The 22,015-nt window shown below is 25.3% G+C and overlaps 1 protein-coding gene across 2 annotated transcripts; it reads left to right on the top strand.

Annotated features, from left to right (window-relative positions):
* Positions 1–6,609: 6,609 nt before the first annotated feature.
* LOC145829890 (uncharacterized) lies at positions 6,610–20,154 on the top strand. Of its 2 annotated transcripts, XM_082937766.1 has the most exons (8): positions 6,610–6,704; positions 7,283–7,341; positions 7,393–7,505; positions 8,271–8,461; positions 9,538–9,691; positions 9,960–10,092; positions 15,030–15,133; positions 19,877–20,154. In XM_082937766.1, exons 2-8 carry the CDS (start codon positions 7,305–7,307, stop codon positions 19,904–19,906), a joined length of 762 nt encoding a protein of 253 aa, XP_082793892.1. In that variant the 5' UTR covers positions 6,610–6,704; positions 7,283–7,304; the 3' UTR covers positions 19,907–20,154. The 2 variants fall into 2 exon arrangements, with proteins under 2 accessions (XP_082793892.1, XP_082793891.1); XM_082937765.1 differs by lacking the exon at positions 6,610–6,704 and having other exon boundaries at positions 7,250–7,341.
* Positions 20,155–22,015: the final 1,861 nt, after the last annotated feature.

Below are 22,015 nucleotides of genomic sequence, written 5' to 3' on the forward strand. Positions count from 1 at the left end.
CTAGTTTTTGTAAAATACTTTAGTATAACTCTAGTTTATAATTAAAAATCTAAATTCTTAAATTTTAATATTTTGTACACAAATGCTGCCTGTAACTTTATATCGTTTTTTTTAATACTTTTAATAAATACTTTTTTAAGTATTAAACAAAGTACATTTTTAAAAGTAATGGTTAAACTGTTTTATATCTTATCTAATTTCTTATTCTGTTCAAAAAACTTGAATTTTCTAAAAGTTTAAACGGTAATTTTTTGAAGCTTTTTTCAAATAACTAGTGTTGTTATAAATAATGTTGTTAATCATTAGGATTCTTTTTTCAATACATTTTTCAAAGATTAATACATTAAAAACTTAAATGCTAGAAGTGTAGAAAATATTTAAATAAATTAGCAGTGAGTTTTATTGATGTGTTAAGTAGATGTGATTTTTATTTGTTTTTCTGTAATGATCTTCAAAATTTTAATTTCAATATAAGCCCGCATTTTAACAGACTTAAAAATTTAAAAAAAATTTACTAGGTAAATGGGTTTGAAAATTCTAAAGCCGTTTTCTTTGGGACCTACAAATTAATATACGAAAAACAGTACTTTATAAAAATTGAATCTTTTGCTAAATTTTTTAAGGAACTTTAGTAAAGTTCCTTACTTTTTTTTTTTTTTTTTGATTGGTGTCATTTTCTATAAAAGAAAATAATTTAAAAAGGTTTTTTTTTCAGATTATGTTTGGATTTAATTGTAAATTTTAATTGTAGTATTTGAAAGTATTCAAACTGTTTGAAAAAGTAGTCTAAAAAATGTAAGTTGTTAAAATCAAAAATTGCAATGACAGTTTTTTTTTAATCAAAATTTATTTTAAAAAGTACTAACGATAAAACAGTTCTGTATGACATAATGAAATAAGTTTTGAGAAAATTGTTTATGTCTTTAAAATAATTTAATTTATTCTCTTTATATGTCGTACTACACTTATGGCTTTACAGAATTAACGTTTAGTTTTTACAAATAAAATTACTTCGGCTAGAATAACCTTAAGCACATTATTTTTTTTTTAATTTTAAACTCTACTTGCTATATAAATTTCGTGTGCATTTATATTTGCTTAAAATATTATGTGATTAATAGCATCATTACACAGATAGAGATAAAACTATCAAAAAAGTTTTTAGCAAAAGTTTAATTTTACAATACTCGTATAAGAAAATCACGTAAAATTTTCATTTTCTTTATTTAGTAACGCACACTTGAAACCAATAACTCCATTCAATACAAAAAACTACACGTGTAATAAAACAACAAGTTGTGTATAAAATGAGTTTTTAGATATAGAAATCAAAAACTTGTTGATTACAAATTTTAAAAAGTGACAAGTTAAAATTTGAAAAGGCTCATATGGGCTACATGCGTTTAATCAACGTCATGCTCGTGCTGTAACTTAAAAAAAGATTCATATAAAAAGCTTACCAAAACTTTGAATTAATTCTTGAATCTTTTCAAGTGAAATATTTTGAAAACAGAGATATAAAAACTGCATTATTAATTAGAAGACAACGAAAACAAACAATGTTTTTTTTGTATATCGGTATTCACGTCATGTATCAAGTTATTTATAAAATTTCAATCTGGTATGTAGTTGTAAGATAAGGAGAACTAAAAATCAAAAACCAAAAATAAATATAAATCTATGCGAACAATAAAATATTACTTTGGTAATTTTGTTATATTTTAACTTGTTTAAACACAATATACTACAACGATCAAATAATCAGTTAGAAAAATTAAATTTTTTAAACGAAGTAGCAATTTTTTTGAGGTTTACGAAGAAAACCATAATGTGGTAGTGCTTGGTCATGAAAAAGTTTAACTCAAATTTTTACTCAGCTGCTTGCTCAGGCTCCGCAGCAGGAGCTTCCTCTGCAGCTTGAGCTGGCTCTTCTGCTGCTGGAGTTTCTTCAGCTGCTGGAGCAGCTTCTTCTGCTGCTGGTGCTTCTTCTTCTTGAGCTTGGGCAACTTCTTCTTGAGCTGGGGTCTCCTCTGCGGCTTGTGCCTCTTCAGCTGGAGCAGCTTCGACAACTTCCTTAGCTTTTGAACTTGAACAACCCATTTTAAGTTTTATTAGCAAAACAAGTACACTGTATGGTATTTTAGATTTCAATCACTAATTTAAAAATAATTGTGTCATTTAAGTTGTATGTAACCTTTTCATCATTTTCATTAAGCAGCTTTTAAACCTTTTATAAAAAAATCCATATCAAAATAAAAAAACTTATAAGTTATTTTAAGGGTTTATTAATTGGTTTAATAAAGTGTATCTAATTTAATTAAAAGTACTTAAGACTTTATTTCACTGTTTTTTTGAAATATCTAAAAACATATAGAAACCTAAGGTCCAAGATTATAAAATTTCAGGCAATTCAAGTGTTTAAATTTCAAGTTCTAAAACATAAATTAAAGGCTGTAACTCAAAAACTAACGGATAACTGAAAAAATTAAAAAAAGCTATCTCTAGGTCTAACTAATACCTGTAAACTTTTTATTAAAGTCTTTTATTAATTTTTGAGATATGGCTAAAATAAGTTTTAAGAACTATAGAATTTTAGTAATTTTCAAAGTTCTCTTTTAATTATTATTTTATTTTTCAAAATGAAACTATAAACGTTTTTTTTCCAGCATGTATTGCTTTTAAGCTGTGGCCCATTTAATTCTTTTTAAAGAATTTGAACTATCCAAGTTTAAACTATCATGTAACCAGAAGCTTTGCTTACTGCTTTCGGTTTTAATCTAAAATAAAATTGACGAGGCCTAAATAAAACAATATTTTATGTTATTCTTACATATTCTATCAAATAAAAATTAAAAAATTAATTTAATGAAATACAGTTTATTGAAACGGTAATCAGTCTTAAGACGTAAAACTAAACGTTTTATACTTCAAGTAAAAATAAACATATTACTATTTAAAAATTTACAACTCTAGAGGTTTATAAAGATTTTTTTAAAGGCTAGCACAGTATTTTTCTACGATATATATTTTATCAAACTTTACTTCCTATTAAATTGCTTGAATAAAACGGTCTTTAAAGTTTTGACTTTAAGTTTTAACAAAATTACTTTTTTCTTTTTAATTTAAGTACGTTTACCAAGTTTATTTTTTGTATTGATAACCAACTACGTTAATTAGACAACTTTTTTATTATGAAAGTTTTATTATAACAATTCAAAATGTTTCAGATGTTTTGAACTTTATAAAAAATATAAACAAAATATTATTTTGCTAAAGTATTTAAGTACTGCAAAATATTAAAGAGATAATTTTTCATTTTCAATAAAACAAATTGATATAAAGTTTTACAATTTTCATGAAAAATATATAGAGTTAGTGTAGTAAACCCTTTATGCTTCAATTTATTTCCTTTATATAAAAATTAGGAATTGCTTACAGTCTTAAATTTAGTTATTGTTTTGAATATTTTTTTCAAACTTACACTTTTTAAACTAAGACATACTTAACTTAGTTTCTAACTACAACTAAAACTAATATCTTAAGTTTTAACTTTTAAGCTTAGTTGCAGTTTTGAAAAACAATAAACTAAAGTTGTAAATGTTTTTTTTAATACTTTTTTACTTTTTTAGACTCAGACTCTTTATAGATAAAAAACTTCTAAAAAACCTTCTGGTTTTAAGTATGTGTTTTCATAAAAGTTTTATTAAGTCCTCTATATTATAAATAAACTAAAACTTTGTTTAAAAATATTTATTTGGGTGTACACTGTGTTGAAATCTTCAAGAATGCTCTGTTTTTAAACTCTCACCTATATTTAAACACTTGACAGAGTTTCTCTCGAGCAGCTCAGAAAAAAAGCACAAAAGATTATTGTTCTAAATTGGCACTAACATCTAAGTAAAAAATTACACGAAAAATAAAAATTTTCTGAAGAATTTGTACAACGATCACGGGATATAAATGTTTTAGGTTCGGAGCGATCATTACTTAGCAGCTATAAATTAAAATTCCGACCATACATGACGCATTTTTAAATATGATAAACAAGTAAGACTGACCAGAGGCTTCCCTTACATCATCTGCTTTTCATCTCGCAATGCAACACTTAGTTCATTGACCAATTTAACTTAATAAGTTTTCGAAAAACGTTACTTGATTTTTTTTTGTAATTTCATTATTAACGCTTTTGTTAACTACCTTTTTTAATAATAAAAATGTTAATAATCTTTTATTTTAACAAGCGCAAAAAATAATAATACACTAAATTGCTTAAAAAACAACGTAAACCACAAAGACAAATGTGGTAAAACTTATTTGTTTATCAAACTTTAAACAAAAAAATTTTTAACGTTTTGAAAACTTTAAGTTTAAAGAAACAGAATAAAATTTTACTGTTACTTAAAACCATCATAGTAAGTTCTCAATAAACTTACACTGACATTACTTAAATTAAATTTCTGATGTAAAAATTACTACGAAACAAAAAAATTGAGTACAACCAAATACAAGAAAGAAGTCATTACTAGCAACACTGTGAACGCTGTTCATATCTTCTGTCGTTTTTACACGCGAATTTGGGGCAGATAATACGTTTGGTAGCCATGACAATTACAAGAGATTTACAAACATTCAAGCAGGCGAAATTGAAATATGACTGAGCCAGCCTTAACTTGCCTCTGCGGCTTTATATTACGTTTTAATCTAGTCGCTGGATCATACTAATATTGCTATTCTAAGCTTTTTATATTCCTTTTAAGGCAGTTTTCTGTGCTCGTTTATTGCTTTTGTTTTCTTTTATTCATTATGATAAGATTTCAACTGCCGCCGGCTAATTTAAAGCATAGTAAATACATATATACATACACACACTGCTTACTTAAAATTAAATAAAAAAGTGCGCGTAATTACATTTATTAGTTTTTAAGTGTTACAAGTTATTTTACCTGTAATCTCAAGTTATTTTATTTTAATTTAAAATTTGAAAATTTTTATTTTATCGATAAGTTTTTAGCTTTTTTTTTTTGTTCTATTGACAACAATATTATTGGTCGAATGCATAAGATAAAAATTAAATTCATAAAAATAAAATTCACCGCTTGCTTGACTTTAAACTTTTGTTTTATTTTATAAGTTTACTATTATATCAATTAGTTTAATTTAATAACAGCCTAGTGAGCAGTTCCAATAGTTTCAAATTTGATTTATTACTTTTTAACATTAATTTTTAAAGGTTACACTTCGAAAGTTATTTATAAAATTGTATATTTTTACAGAATATTTTTTTTTGAAGCTAACTAATTTTATTAAATTCAATTATGCATGCTATGGCTAGTTTCTAAATCATACATCTAAGAGTAGAAAAACCCTTAAACATATAGCTCTTGAGTACGCCCTTAACAACGAACGAAAAAACTTGTAAATAAACAAATTATGCGAAAATGAAAAACACTACAATCAACAAACCTTTCACTACTCTTCATCAGATAATTAAAGTAAAACATACGTTTTTTTATATTCAACGAAATATAAATGGTATCTTTTACTTACAAAAGGATAAAAATTTTAAGTGCGTGAGTGCTTGATTAACTTCTGTTCTTAAACTACTTTTTCTCTACAGTTTGTTTCTTTTCTCTCATTTTCGTTTAAAAAAACTATCTTCAAAATCGTGCTTTTACCAAGCCGAAAAACACAAAGTAAAAAAAATTAAACAGTTTTATATAGGCGTTCACTTTATAAATATACTTTATGTTTTTTTTATATAAAATTATAGTTTGTTTCAATACTTTTTGAAGCTAAACTTTCATCTCAGCTAACTGACTAATATTTATAGAAAGACTTTTAAACATTTTAATGAAAAATTCGCTAACAAAAATAGTAAATTAAAAATATTTGATGTAGCTTTAACTAGTTTTTAAAGCCCATTTAAATTGTAGAATCTTTTTTTAAAAAAGGATAAAGTTAGAATAAAATACAATAGAGTCTCAACTTGTTTTAAATTGAACAATATTTTTTTAAATTTACACTTACAAAAATTAAGTTTTAGTTTTATGGTTTTTAATACGATTAATATAGTTTTGTTTAATAAAACAGACTTCAACCTGTTTCTAAATCTAACTAAAGTAATAAAAACTCTATAATAAATAAATAAAATAGTATAATAAAAAAGCACATATCTTAAATATTGTTTTAATTCTGTTTGTGTGTTACTAAATTAAAAATATCGATAAACGTTGCAAAACTTTAAAAGTTATGATTATTAAATATTTAATATTTTAAAAGTCGTCTAACTCTTAACTTGTGTGTTCATAGAAGTGAATAAAGTTTAAATAAGTAAATTGAGTTTGATTGTTATTTTTTCTTATACTAGTTCGTTAAGTTATGCAGAAACTTACTTTTTTTAAAACCTAAATTAATACTAAATTTAAATAACCTTTATTTTACTTATACACATATAATGTTTACTCTTATCTGAGACTATACTTTTACAATTTAATTATTTAGTAAAGAATAGTTCTTAAATTACTAAAAAAGAGCATTTAAAAGTTAAACTATTTTGTTCTAAATCTTTTATAAATTGTGCACAATATATCATTTAATAATGAATTTAGAGCTTACAGTACATGAACACTAAACATTAAATAGTTATATCTAAGAATATAAAAAATGCTACAATCGTTAAGAAAAATCACAAAAATATAGTTAAAGTAAGTTATATTAGATTGCTATCCTATTTTAAATAAAAAATACTTTTCAAAAATGTTTAACTTAAACTTCAAATAAATTATATTAAAACTACTGTGCACACGTTAAAGGACGTTTATCTTTAGTACTCTGGTAAGCCTACTGCTTTATAGACTAAACAAGATCTAAGATTGATTCATTGCAATTTAAACTTTGAAAGTATACTAAACATTTAGCATTAACATTTTTTGTTTAACATGTGGGTTTTAAGTAAGGCAAAATTTTTACGCAATACTAATAATTGTCTTTAAGTTAGTAAAAAGTTCATAATAAAAATTTGATTATGCTCTTACATTACGATAGATTTTTTTTTTTTGAACATTTTATTTATTGAACAAGGAACTTTTATATGAAATACAAAAATAATAATTATTTTAGCGACGAAAATAAAATGCTTTATGAACAACACAAAATCATGCTTTTAAATAAACCCTTTTTTTATACTTAATGTTGCATGTCAAAACGTAATGAATAATAGTCATGTAAGCCTTGTCAATTGCATTTAATAGTCTGAGAAACATTTGCTTATTTTTCTTTAAAGATCAGGCACAGCTCACTTATAAATGAACAGAAACATTTTAATTTGGATTTTTTTCAAAGGTACGGTATAATTTTTTGTTTATAAGCTTTATTATGCTCAAAATATTTCAGTTTTAGATCAATACACTAAACAAAGCTTTGCACAATGTTCCTTAGATGGTTTTTTAGTAACGACCGAAGGACCTTGTTTTTACGATTTAGAAGTCGCTGCAAAGTTTTACCAGGTTTTTTTTTATTCTTCGATAAAAATTTTAGAATATTTTTCTTTAATTTATGATCTCGAGCATTTTAAAAATGAAAACCATAGTCATAAAATTAACCTTGTTAGAAATAAATTTTTAGTCATTTTCTTTCTTTTATAATATAGTTTTTAGTAATACTTAAGTGGCAAAGTTTAAAGTTATGTTTGTCATTCTCTAGTATTTTTATAGAATTAGCATTGTTGATAAATAAAAGTTTATCAGAAACCACTTTTTTATTTACAGTTAGTCTGTTCTCATATACAAAAAAATGTTTAAAAAAACTGTTATAAAAAATTAAAGTTTTTTTTATTAATTCCAAACAACTATTAAATTAAAATTTACAATTATAATAAGAATATAAAAATTAAAACTAATAGCTGATTCTTTGTTATAAAACAACGATTGTAACCTACGATCAGTGTATTCAAATTTTCACTTTATTTATTCTATTTTAAAATTATTTTCAACAATTTTTTTAAAAACTAGTGCAACAATTCAAGTATCACCTTACATGATATATTTTTTACTTTTTAAGTCTCTTTTTTAGTTAAGAAAATAAAACTAAAAATCTTTTTTACTAGGTATGAAGTTATTGCACGACTATCATTTTATTTTTATACTTACGAAATATATTTTTTATTTCTAATAACAAGAATTTTTTAAACAATAGTTCTTGTTTTACTCTTAAAATTCATATTTTCCAAAAACAGCCAAAATAGTAACACTTTAATTAAAACTTTTTAACAGAACGAAAGCTTTCTTCAGGAAAAATTAAGCTCGTACGAACTAGAAGAAGAACTCGATAAGCTTTTTATAGAGTTTGAGCTCATATCATCAAGTAAGAAAAAAGCTCCTAATATTCTAGTTGAGAGCTGTTGGGCTACTACGTCTGAGGAAAATGCTTCAAGTAGAAGATCTTATATTGTAACCTGGCCAGGGTTTGTAGTGCTAGTTGAAATTAAAAACAACGCATTTTTTCATTAAACTTTAACTAAAAGTTTTAATATTTTTCTTACATGAATCATGCATGTTTTTTATCTAAGTAATATTTTAGGATAAAAACAGTTTTGTTTAGTTTTACACTTAAATCATTTCAGTGATTAGCGTTTAGATTTAAGTTCATTAAAACATTATCTTCTAGTATACAATCTATATAACAAACATAAGTAACCAGTTAATTTTTTCTCTAATACTATTTTTTTATAAAGTTACCTCAATTAAACATCTAAACTAAAAAAACTCGTTGGAATATGATAAAAACAATTTTAGGTACATATCTTATTAAAATTAACGACGTTCTCTACGTTAAATTAATAGCCCAATGTGACGGGGCCTGAGAAGTATAATTTGTTCAAGGAATAAAATATATACAAAGAAAAAATTCGTAGATGAATGTTTTACAATTATAAGTGCAAAAATTAAAAATTTATATGCATGAAATAAAATATAATATTTGTCAATCAAATAGTTTGATTACTTAAAGTATTAGTTTAAAGTTTTATAGATAAAGTTAACAGTTTCTGTCTTTTTATTTTATTTTTATAAGTTATTACTTTGAAAGTAACGCTATATTATCAAATTTAATATTATAAATGTTAATTTTTATTGTATATGTAAAATTTTCAGATGTTTGTACTTATAATTATAAAGCACACAGTTAAACTCCCTTATTTATGTTCTATTCCTTGAACAACCTTTTTTTTCAGATTTTGTCGAACTGTTTTATTCATTTAACATTAAAATATGTCAATAATTTTACTAAACTTAATGTTTTTTTAACTTTTTGTTACATAAACAAAAACAACTTTTTTTTATATTACAAGTGGTAAAATTTGACATTTAATTTATTAACTTTACATTGCACAATATTAATGTTTTTTTAATTAAAAAAAAATTATTTGAATAAAGAATTATTTTTAACAGTTTTTAAAAATATTTCAGTTGTTTTTTTGCTTATAAACTACAAACAAAAAAACTAATATTCTTTTCATATGTTTTTTAATATAAAATGCAGGTGCGTATTCTTTAATTATAAGCACGTCATCATTTTACGTAACAACGGCCAAGAAAATATAGTGCAACTTGAGTTTCCGGTTTTCTTTATACAGAGACAATCACCTTCATTTTACATTCACTGCGCTTTTGGTGCGGTCGGGAGGAAACCTCAGGTTAACTAAGAGTTTAAAAATTTATTTGAGGCAGCTTTCTAAGTTGTTTTACATGAGAAGTGTTTATATCTTCTGTGAAGAATGATTGCTGGACTTTTTTTTAAATATATTTCAAAGCAACATAACGGCAAAACCGCAAAAAGCAAATACAGTTGTTTTAAACTGTTAAATAATTTATTTCAACCTTTTAAAATGTTTCCCATATTTTTAAATATTTTTCTGATCTTAACTAAAACAAGTAAAATAAGGTTACAGTTTTTTATTGCAGTGTACAATACCGACAAGCTTTTTTCAAAATACAAAACCTCCGTTTGTTCAATCAGCATTAATCAAATCTTTTGGACCTTTTGTTCGAATCAATAGAGATAAAAGTCAAAATTTAGTAGACGCAAATAAAAAAGGTTTATGAATAGCTATTTAGATATTTTTTCAATACCGCAGTTAAGTTTTTAAGTTTTAATTGTTGTACTAATACTTTTTTATTTAAATATATAAGTATTCAAAGTTATTAATTTTAAGGAAATACTAAAATGTACAACTAAAATAATTATAGCGTATTTTGGTTTTTTTAACTATTATGCTTTGTTATATATTACATTGACAAAATTTCTATCTATAATTTTTTTAAGTATAATTACAGAAGAACACTTTACGGGTTTCCTATATAGAAATTTTAAAACTAACGTAATTCTTTAAAAATATTATTATCGAAAAGAATGAGTATTAATAAGGTTTGTATGTATTACTATAAATTTTTGTAGTATAATTTTATTTTAAACTATTTTAATGAAAAAGTTTAAATATTTAATTTAAAATGGTAAATTTAAAGTCAAAAAATAACGTCAATAAAAGTGTCAAAATAAAAACTATTTTACTTACAGTACAAAAGCATTAAGTCAAAAAAAATCATTAAAGCTTAACTGTACTTACTAATATTCAAAATATTCCACAAGAGTTTGAATAAAAAAGTTTATAGGACTAATGAAAGCCTAAAAATTTGTTTGTCTAACAAAAAATAGATGCAATTCCGTTCCGCTAAACGAATAGCTTGAAAGTCGTGTTACAATTTTATGACTTTATATTGTGTTTTTTTTTTCTATGCGGGTATCAAAACACTGTAAGTGCCGAGGAGAAACTTGTGTAACAAACTAAAACAATTTGGATAGTTTAAAGTATCCGAACGTCGTCAAAGTCGTGAATTATGTCATAAGAACTGACATTTTTCTAGTTTTTGAATGGTATGCGTGACCCCACCCTACACTTTTATGTAATGTATTTTATCAAAAAACGTTATTTCTAAACGTTTTATTTTTTTAAGTAAAAAAAGTATCAAAAAATGAAAAATTTTTGTAATGTACTTCCTACCTAAGTATTGGTGAGTATGGATATCTTTGATGTTATATAATATTAAAAAGTGTATTAATTACCAACATTAAAAGCTTATGTATTCTATAAAAGAACTATTAAATATCTTGATTTTGATTGTCATTATACAAACAATGATATGTCTAATAAAGTTTATTTTCTACAATTTTATCAAAAATACTAAATAAAATTTAATTCATGAAGGTGTTATCCTTCAGTGAGCTTACTTTTATTACATTTGAAATCTATATTTCAAGTATGTATGAAGTTAGCAATACAATCTATATTTTAAGTAAATATTCTATTGAAGTCAGTAGCTTAAACTTCTATAAACTTAGTTTTAACTTGACCATAAAAAATTATTTAGTCTATATCTAGATATAATAACTTTATAAAAACTAAGTATGACTTATTAGTTACAAGATTATAAAATAATAATATGTTACGTGGTATTTGAATAACTTAAATCAATAACTAAGTATACAAAAGTTATACTTCTGCACACTTTTAAACGTATAGTTTTTAACAAACACTTTTCTTAAAATAAACTTTTACTTTTAAATCTTAAAGTAAATATTTTATTGCTTCTTTTTAATAAGGTCAAAAAAGTAAAGTTTTCTTTTGACATGATAAAAATACTTCTTTTTTGAAATGAATTACTAAATGTCAGAATATTATTCTATACAGTGAAATTAACTTTGTATATAAACGGTTTAGTTTGGAAATATTTTAAACTTCTTATTAAATGTATTTGAAGTTCTAATTTAGAAATCAGTAAATAAACAAAAAATGACGTAACATTTTTTTAAACTTGTAAATTCAGTGAAAGAAAATTAATAATATTTTTTGTAGATTTTTAGGTAGAACAAGATTAATTTGATTTCTATAACTTAAAATAATGTATCATGATCAACCCTTTTAATATAATGTATAACAGTAATAACAAACTATACGGTATCATTTTTTTACTACACTAACACATGTTTCTGTGTGTTAATCCGTTAACACACAGAAACATGTGTTAAAGTAATAAAAGAAGGATACTGTTTAATTTGTTGTTATTGTATATTCCAGTGAACTTGTTTCGCTAGGATCTTTTGTTAACAAACACTTAAATTTATATTTTGAATAGTAATAATGTATAACTATATATTACTAAAAAAACAACATATGAGTTAAAACCAACTAAAGTCAAAAATTTAAAAATTTGACAGTGTAAAAGTATGCTCATATATTTACGATTAAAGTTTAGCTACAAATTAAAAACATTTAATGTTTCTTAAACGATTTAAGCAATCTTGTTTAAACAGTTTTTTTTTTAATTAGCGTATTCAGCGTTGGTAATAGCGTAAATAAAATCATTAGTAGAACGAAAAAATGTAAAAAATCTACCGTAAAAGTTATTTGCTTCACATTTTTTTCAAGTCCCAAATCTAATCATTAGGTCACAACTTAGTAAACAAAAGTAAATTTGTTTTCAAAACAAATTAGTCATAAATGATGTTTTGCTAACTCTTGCCGTTTTACAACTTATTTTTTTGTAGTTAAATTGTCTGAAATATTAGACGCTTGTTAATCTAAACCAGGGTTTCCCAAAGGAGCGATATTACCCTTTTTGGAAGACTTTAGCTTTTTTGGAAGACTTTAGCCTTTTTAGACTTTTTGGGAGGCAATAACTAGTAAGGGGAGGGAGGGCAATTTTAAAACTTTGGACACTAAGGTGGCAATAACTAGTAAGGCGGTAAGAACTAACTTACACTAAATATCCTTGGGTTTATAATGTAGAGTAAAAAAATTGTCTCATGTATAACTAAAATACGGAAGGTAGGAAACTTACACTAGATATTATTAAAACGAAAAGTTTTTTAACTCTACTAGTATTCTTTAGTTTTTACTGAAGAGTAAACAAACTAAAGTTTGAGGTATAACTGACGGAAGATTTTTAATTTACACTAGATATTCTTGGGCTTGCAATGAAAAAAGTAAAAAAGCGTCTGAGGGATAATGGATATAAGATTAGAAATTAGAAATTAAAACTAGAAATTCTGCAGTTTGCAATGAAGAGTAAAAAAAGGAGCGATATAAACCCGCAGGGGCAATAACTAGTAACATTAACTTATTTACACGAGATGTTCTGGGGTTATAAATAAAAGTTAAAAAAAAAATGTTAGAGGTAATTTACTGGAGATTTGAAACTTAGACTGTATATTCTGAGGTTTTTAATGAAGAGAAACGACTATGATTCTAATTTTAGGAAACCCTGATATAAATGCAAAAACATATAGTATTTACAACAGCTAGATTTACAAAAATAAAATTGTGGTAACTATTAGAGTACGGTATTTTTCTTTAATTAAGTAAAATATTATTTAATGTAGTCATATATTAGAAAAATTATGACGTTGATTTGTTAGTACATAAGGTATTACTATATCAAATATCACTTTTGATTTTTACATTTTAAAATATTATTTAGTTCTAACTAAACCTGCTTCTCTCTTTGAAGTACACTAAAAAAGAAGAACAACTACAAATTTATTTTATTTGTTTTGAGCGGCAATAGAGACGATTATGAAAAGCTTTAAAACAAGATTCACAAAACATTGAAGAATTTTATAGTTTTTTTTTCTTAATTTATTTAGTAAGAGAAAGCAATATATTTGTAATAAAACTACTAATGAACGATTTATATATCTGCAGTAAGATATTTACTTAGATTTAAATTTGAGGTTCTAAATTGAACAAAAATAGTTCTCAACTTATTTAAAATTAAGGAGACAAATATACAACATTAATTAATCAAAATGTTATTTGCAAAACTCAGTTTCACCCTTTGAGGGATCTTCAGTTACAATTTAAATTTTCTTATTGAACTTTCTATTTAAATAAGGTTTAAATTGTAACTGAAGATCCCTTAAAGGGTGAAATTGAGTTTTACAAATAAAATTTTGATTAATTAATGTTGTGTAAGATATTTACGAAACATTCATATTATTAAACTATAAAAAAACTAAAAATATGTTATTCTTAGGATAATGTACTAGAATTGTAAAGCAATATAGCTTATTAAAAAACAATCCTAAAAACTTGAAAAACATTTAGACTTAACTTTAACCGTTTGTTTTTGGTTTTCATACTTTAGACGTTTTTTAAACCATTTATCAAGTATCTGTAAAAACAAATTAAAAGTTTTAACAGTGAGAGCTGTGTTTATTACAACAAATACTATGTACAAACTTAAATGTCACTGTAGTAGTTGCTAGGTTGTAAAATGGTTTAACTTGCAGAAATAAATACCATAAAAATACTATAAATTACAAGAACATTTTTTTTTTATATCAATAGTTTTTTAAGTAAGTTTATGCATAAAATTAAAATTATTTTGTTCTTTTTGGTCTTGTAAGAGTAGTTATAGTTAAAATATATAAAATAATCTAAACTGAAACAATTGAAAATACTTGTTCAGAAAACCAAATTATTCAAAATTTTATCGAAACTATGGTCATTCATCTGTAGAACTAACTGTATTAATTTTTTAATTGTCTACTACCTTAAAAAAATCAAAGTCTCTTTTATGATTATAGCTTTAATTCTAGCTTTGTTCTACTATTTTGTACTGAAATAGTTTTATTCTATATTCAGTATACAAATTACTTTGATTATTAAGTTTTCTAATAACAATTTCAAGTATGTTTTAATTTACTTTAATAGTATATTAGTTAGTAAAATTAAACAATACCATTGTGAGCTTTAAAATTAAATAAAACTATGCATGCATAAATACTTTACTAATCACATTTTAGTTTAAACATTATATTTAAAGGTTAATGAAGTTTCAAAGATATGTATAAATATAAAAGTGTCTTAAGAAAAGTTTTAACTATACTTTTCTTTTCAAATTAAACAAGCCTTTTAAGTTAATAAACTTTTATCAGTTTTTTAAAGTAGTTTAAAATGTTTTTATACTTATTAGATGATTTTGTCGGGGTTTTATGGATTTTAGTTGCCATGAACTGTACTTCAATAATACTTATTATTTGTTATTTTACGTGGAAGTACATCGACTCAAAGTCTGGGGTTAGTTTTTAGTTTTAAACTTCAATAAGTATTTTACTGTTTTAGATAATAGAATTTAAGTTTTTAAGCCTCACTGCTTTACTTTTAGCCAGTATTTATTTCGGCCATCATCAACAAAGTTGAGATGTTTTAGGCCATCGATAATAAACAATGAACTTCACCGCACGATCAACAACAACAGCATCTGAGACAATCCTACGACCGGTTTCGTCCTAATTAGGACTCATCAAGCAGGAATTGTCGCGAGAAATCGCTGTTTTGATCTAACCAAGCGGGCTTAAGTACGAAGTACTGAAGCGACCATTTGTGGGTAAAGTCCGAAAAATTTACGCAGGCAAATCTTCACAGCCCAACGTCTTAGACATTGTCAGCTTAATGTGAGATTTCATTCTCCACTCTCATTTTATCAGTTTTAGCCAGTATTTTTCGGACTTTAGCCACAAACGGTCGCTTCAGTACTTCGTACTTGAGCCCGCTTGGTTAGATCACAACAGCGGTTTCTCGCGACTATTCCTGTTAGATGAATCCTAATTAGAACGAAACCGGTCGTAGGATTGTCTCGGATGCTGTTGTTGTTGATCGTGCGGTGAAGTTCATTGTTTATTATCGATGGCATATAGCATCTCAACTTTGTTGATGATAGCCGAAATAAATACTGGCTAAAACTGATAAAACGAGCGTGGAGAGTGAAATCTCACATTAAGCTGACAATGTCTAAGACGTTGGGCTGTGAAGATTTGCCTGCGTCAATTTTTTGGACTTTACCTACAAACGGTCGTTTCAGTACTTCGTACTTGAGCCCGCTTAGTTAGATCACAACAGCGGTTTCTCGCGACTACTCCTGCCTGATGAGTCCTAATTAGGACGAAACCGGTCGTAGGATTGTCTCGGATGCTGTTGTTGTTGATCGTGCAGTGAAGTTTATTATATTTTACTTTTAGTTATCTTTTAGTAGCATTAAGTTGCAAAACTTTGTTTTGCTAGTAACTATTTTTAAAAGCTTTAACAGCAACTTTAATCCTTTTTGTCAAAAATTATACGCTTTCTCATTGTACTGATGAGTAATCTTAAACAGTTTTTAAAACTTATGATAAAAGTAGAAAAATTCTATAAGCATATTCAGTAAATGCATACAGTAATAGTTATTACAATGCAGTTATAAGTTCAAGAATAGGAAAACCAAAGTTTTGTTGAAATTAATTACTGATATAAAACTAAATTAGAATTAGTTTTTTTTTTTGAAAAAATTTTATTTATAGAAGTATTTGCTTTTTCATTTTAAAAACTTAAAAATACATCCCCTATAGATTTTAAAAATAAAAATTGTTGTACATTAATAAGATTCACTTTTTTAAACTTCATACTAATTTTGTTATCACTGAAAAACTTATTTATTAGTATGATTATGTTTTATTTAAAAAATAGTTAATTTATGTTGCAGCTAGCTTCATTCTCATTTGCTTCGATTTTTTTACAAAGTGTTTTAATCTTTCCTAACATTTTTTAATTTCATTAGAAAGTTAAACACAAGAATTTTCTAGTTTCTAACAGTAGCGACGCGTGGTATTTTCATTGGAGCGTACGGTAAATTTACAAGTATATAAATAACCTCTCAACTTTATAGTTTTCAAATCTAAAATAATAAGATAAAAATACTATAATTCCAAGAAATCGTTCGTAAACAAAAAACGTTAAAAAATTATACTTTTAACAGTTTTTTTAATCTCCTAGGTGGAGCATTTACCCAATTCTCCACCGCATGCAACGCCAAGGGTCTTTAGTTTAAAAGGAAGGGTCAGATATGCTCAAAGACACTTTTGCACGAAGGGTCAATATTCACGAACAGTCTCTTTTGCACGATGACATTTTTGCATAAAGGGTCACTTTTTTTCGAAGATTTTTTGAACAAAGAGTCACTTTTGCACGAGGGATAATTTTTGCTCGAAGGGTCAATTTTGCGCGAGAAAAAAAATTAAAAAATTTAAAGATAAAATTACCGACCAAGGATAAGAGTAAGGGGTAATAGTGATAAGAGAAAAAAAAAAAGAAAAAAGAACAAGTAAGTTAGTAAAAAAAAAGGATTATAAAAAAAAGTTTCAACCCGTGCAAAAGTATCTTCCTTAAAAGTGACCCCTTGTGCAAACGTTACGCCGAGCAAAAATTCTTCGTGCAAAAAGTTTTTTCCTTTTCGTGCAATTTTTTGACTTCTACCCCTAATTTAAAGTCAAAAAAACAATTGCATTTTTTAGTTTTTTTCAGCATGTTTCACAACTTTTTATTTAAATGAACTTGCAGGAAACAATTATACTACAACAATGACTTAGATTTAGCTTGAATATATAAAACAATTAATGGCATACAAAGACTAAACAAAATAAAAAAAGACAAGAAGACAGTAAAAACATTTGTTATTAATCAACAAAAGCATTTAAATCAGAAAAAACTGACTTTATAGTCAAACAAAACAAAAACTAATCTTTTGCCTAGAAAGATCTTTTTTGTTCAAGCATATATTTATTTTTCCATTGTTTTTTATGTTTTTTATAACAAGGCTAAATATCTTAAATTAAGATATTACAATATTTTACGCAGCTTAAGTTGGTAATTAAGTTCTCAGCTATTGATGATCTTCTGCAACGTTTATTATTGATTTTCTAATGTTAACATTTTAATTATTTGGTTAAAAAAGATTAAGCACAGTAATCAATTCAAATTGAAGATTCATGTGTTTAAATATATAGTTTATTTCTAATTGAAAAAGAATCATAGTTTGAAAATCCGTTTTGCAGTGAAACTGAGTAACTATAAATTTTTTAATGAGTTATATTATAAAATAATAACACTTTTACTAGTTATATTATTCTCACCACAACCAAAAATGAACTCTAAAATTCTTATTTTAAAATAAAGCTTGTTTCTTCAATCTAGGTCATGTCATAAGAGCAATTTAATTTGTAAACAATACAAAAAAAATTCGATGTTGAATAATTCAAGTCACAATTTAGACTTTAGAGTATGCTTAATGGAAAAAATATGTAGCTTTTTTTTATAAACTAGTACTTTAAACTTAAATATATAAGACTTACTGTGAATATGTAGTAATTCTTAAACCGTATACAATTTTTTTGGACGAAAAAGCTGATTCATGCTATTGATAAAACTCCCAGTATGAACGTTAAACACTTTGTTAATGAGCTATTATGGTTGTTTACTTTTAATAAAAAAATTTACAAGTCAGTTAACAATTCAAATGTACTACAGTATACTGTGTTATACAGACTTTTACTAAATTAACTTTCAGTTTTTTTTTCTGCGAAACGATTAAAAGTGCAAATACTAAACAGTAAAGGGAGTTTTTCTGTACACCTTAGTTACGAACCTAAACTTTACTGATTAAAATGATGTATAAATTGTAAAATATAATTTTTTTCTACAATAATAATAAGTTTATTGCTTTACTCAAAAAGTTGAGTTTGTTACAAAAAACATAAATTTCTGTTTTTCTTATTTTTTAAAACCACTAAATATTTTTAGTAAGTTGTATATACCAATACATTTAGAAGAGTTTTGTATTTCAAGTAATACGTATGAATATTTTATACTGTTTAGTAAATCCAACCATTGATACAGAAAGTTTTACTAGACTATTTAGAAATGTACACAGTTAGGTTGATTTTAAGTTAATAATGTGGTATATAGCCTGGCTCTAATTAGCGCGTAGAAGTCAGAAATACACAAAGAGTGAGTTTTGCAAGGCTGTCATATTTTCACTAATCGTCAATTTCGCACGAATTCACTTTTGCAGAAATCGACACGTTTGCATGGAGGCAGTTTTGCGCAAGTAGTCAATCACTTTTGCACGGAGTCAGTTTTTCACAAGTAATCAATCACTTTTGCACGGTGTCAGTTTTGCACGAGTCGTCAATTTTGCAAGGCATAAACTTTTAACTATAATACTATAAATTTAGTTTTATTTTATAAAAAAGTTTAATTACTTTTTTTTTAATTAATTTTTACACTAACACATGTTTTTATTGTAACTAGGTTTTTTTATTAAAGCTTTAGTTTTATGTTTTTTTGATAATTACTTTCATCAACTTAATTTTATATTTGTTAAACAAAAGTTCAATGTTGTGCAAAAATTGACCCTCCGTTTAAAAGCCACTTCTTGTGCAAAACTGTCTCCGAGTGAAATTGACGTCTCATGCAAAAGTAATTCCATGCAAAACTGACGTCGTGATAAAGTTATGCTTCGTGAAAAACAGACCCGTCGACCTAAATTTCACTGCACAACCACTGAAAACGGTATACGTGATAATCTGCTACCTGGTTTCGTCCTCATCAGAACTCACCCTGATAAGAATGAAACCAAGTAGCACAATGTCACGTATACCGTTGTTGTTGGTCGTGTGGTGCAGTCTAGTTCTTATTAAATGACGGCGTAAAAAACCTTTTTGGTTTGCTGAAGATAGCTTAAAAACCAGCTAGTATATAGCCTAGTAAATGGAATTTAAATGAAGCTTATTACGCTGCTTTTAAGAGAAATTAATAATTTTTGTAATACAACATTTATCTTAAAAATACTAATTTAGACATTGTTGTACAGTTTAAATTGTCGACCCTAATTAAAATAAGTGTATTGTTAAAATTTTTATTACAAATTGTTGCTAAATAAAGTTACTAAATTGTTACATTTAATTTTAATAGTTTTATCATAATTAACTAACTCACTTTTTTTTTCAGAATTACAAAATGAACACAGAAAAACGGTAAAGATAAAGTTTAATCTTTAATTAAGTAGAACTTTATGGATTGAATTTTGTTAGATTTCAATAAAGTTTTTTTCTTAGACATATGACTTCTTTTTAAATTAAAAATGTATAACACTACTATTTTGATTTATAAAGCAACTAAGCATAACTGTTTTAATTATATTAATGTTCAAAACTATGTATATTTACTTTATTTTTTACTTAACTTACAACAAGAGCTTTTGTCTTTTTTAGCTTATTTGCAATAAATATGCTATAAAATTTACACGAATATTTTTTCCGTTATGACTTTTTTTTTCAGTTTTCATTTCTGTTGAATATTTGAATTTTACTGATTCTTACATGTGTGAGTTTCTCTGTTTCTTTTTATGTCAGAACTTCAAAAAAAATAACATTTTTAAATTGTTAATTATAGTCGTTTGTATTGACTAAAGTATATAGCTCAATTAACTGTAAATTAAAGAGCTTATTTAAATATGATAATAAATGTGCAAACTAACTATAAATTAACTTGAAAAAGTCAGAATTTTTTCTCACTGATACCGAGTAGCGAATAAAATAATTAACTTGCACATTTATTATTACGTTTTATTTCTTAAGAAAAAAAACAAATTTTTAGCACCATATTAATTAACTTTTTATTTTTAGATCATATTAACTTAATAAATACTTACAATAGTTTTTGATTTTCTACTTATTAGATTTGTTTAAGACAACCTGTATTTTTTTACTTTTTTACAACAAAGTCGATTAGTCATAAAAAGATCTAACATTTAAAATATTTCAGCAATTTATAAGTGCATGAAAAATATTAAATAACTTAATAAAGGGGGTGCAAAGCAACACAAGCTACCTAAACATCTTAAAATTTAAAATAGCTTATACAAACCATCTCTCAAACAATTTTTATAATCATAAAAACAATGTTTTAGTTTAATGTAGTATATTTTTCTTCTCAATCAGTTAAGATGTAAGAAGTTAAAAGTATCAAACATTTTAAAGTATTTCAATTTTTTTTTTCATTCGACTAGTTTAATTAAGACTTTAATATAAAATGTTGTACAATATTATTATATGATATTCTTTTTTTTGATCTTTATCTAACAATTTTTGTAAACTACAGCTACGAAATATAATTGGTAAATTCAATTCAACTATAATGTCACGTAGTTAACAATGTACCAGCTATTATTAAAAATTTTAACTCTTTTAAACTATAGTTGAGTTAAGCTAAAAACTCTTAGACCATATTTTTTAATCCATTTAAGTTTAAATTAGAGTCATTTTCAGAAAATCTAAGGTTGCCTCCTTAATAGTTTTTTTAATTAGCTAAATTTTTACACAATATTTTTCCTAGACAAGACCTTAAAAGTATCCATGGTGTGCGACTCGATAACTGAAAGGTTTTCGTGTACTAGGTCCTAGAACCAAATATTTTAGCGTCTTTTTTTTTTGTCGTTCAATAACTAGTTTTAGGTAGCTATCGAGGTCGCATAAACATGACTACACACACATCAACATTATCTGTAACAACATTGATTCTTCACCAATTCAACTAGGGCATTAAGTACTCATTTAAGAGTATGATTGTTTATGAACAGATGTCTTCAGCTGGGTTGTTTTAGTGTATTTGAGACCTTCCTACAACTATTAGAGTCAAAGACATAGTGACTCAGTTCGATTATATGAAAGCAACTATCAAAAATATTATGTTTCTTATTAAAATTTTGTGAATAGGATCTACAAACCAAAATTACATTTGTGTTTTTTATATTTTTCAATACTGTTTTTTACTTTGTTTTAAACACAATATAATACTCAAAGTTATCAGGCTAGTAAAGATATTGGCAAAATAAATCCCACAAGTCAAATGCGTGGTACTTTACAGCTAAAAACATACTTCTTCAAAACAATAAAATACAAAGCTTTTGTGGTAAAAACACTCAATTACGCATTTGATAAATACTCTTACTTTAATAATTTCTCTTTACTAGAGATTTTACTATTGATTTTACTTATAAAAGGTTGCCGAATACCGACCCCTGATCTAGACACAATTTGTTTTAGTTGACCTAAATATTTTTATGTTCATTAACCTTAGCTTAGACTT

Source organism: Thalia democratica, chromosome 2, assembly GCF_965202585.1.
Source record: "Thalia democratica chromosome 2, ktThaDemo2.hap1.1, whole genome shotgun sequence".
NCBI classification, from domain to species: Eukaryota; Metazoa; Chordata; class Thaliacea; order Salpida; family Salpidae; genus Thalia; species Thalia democratica.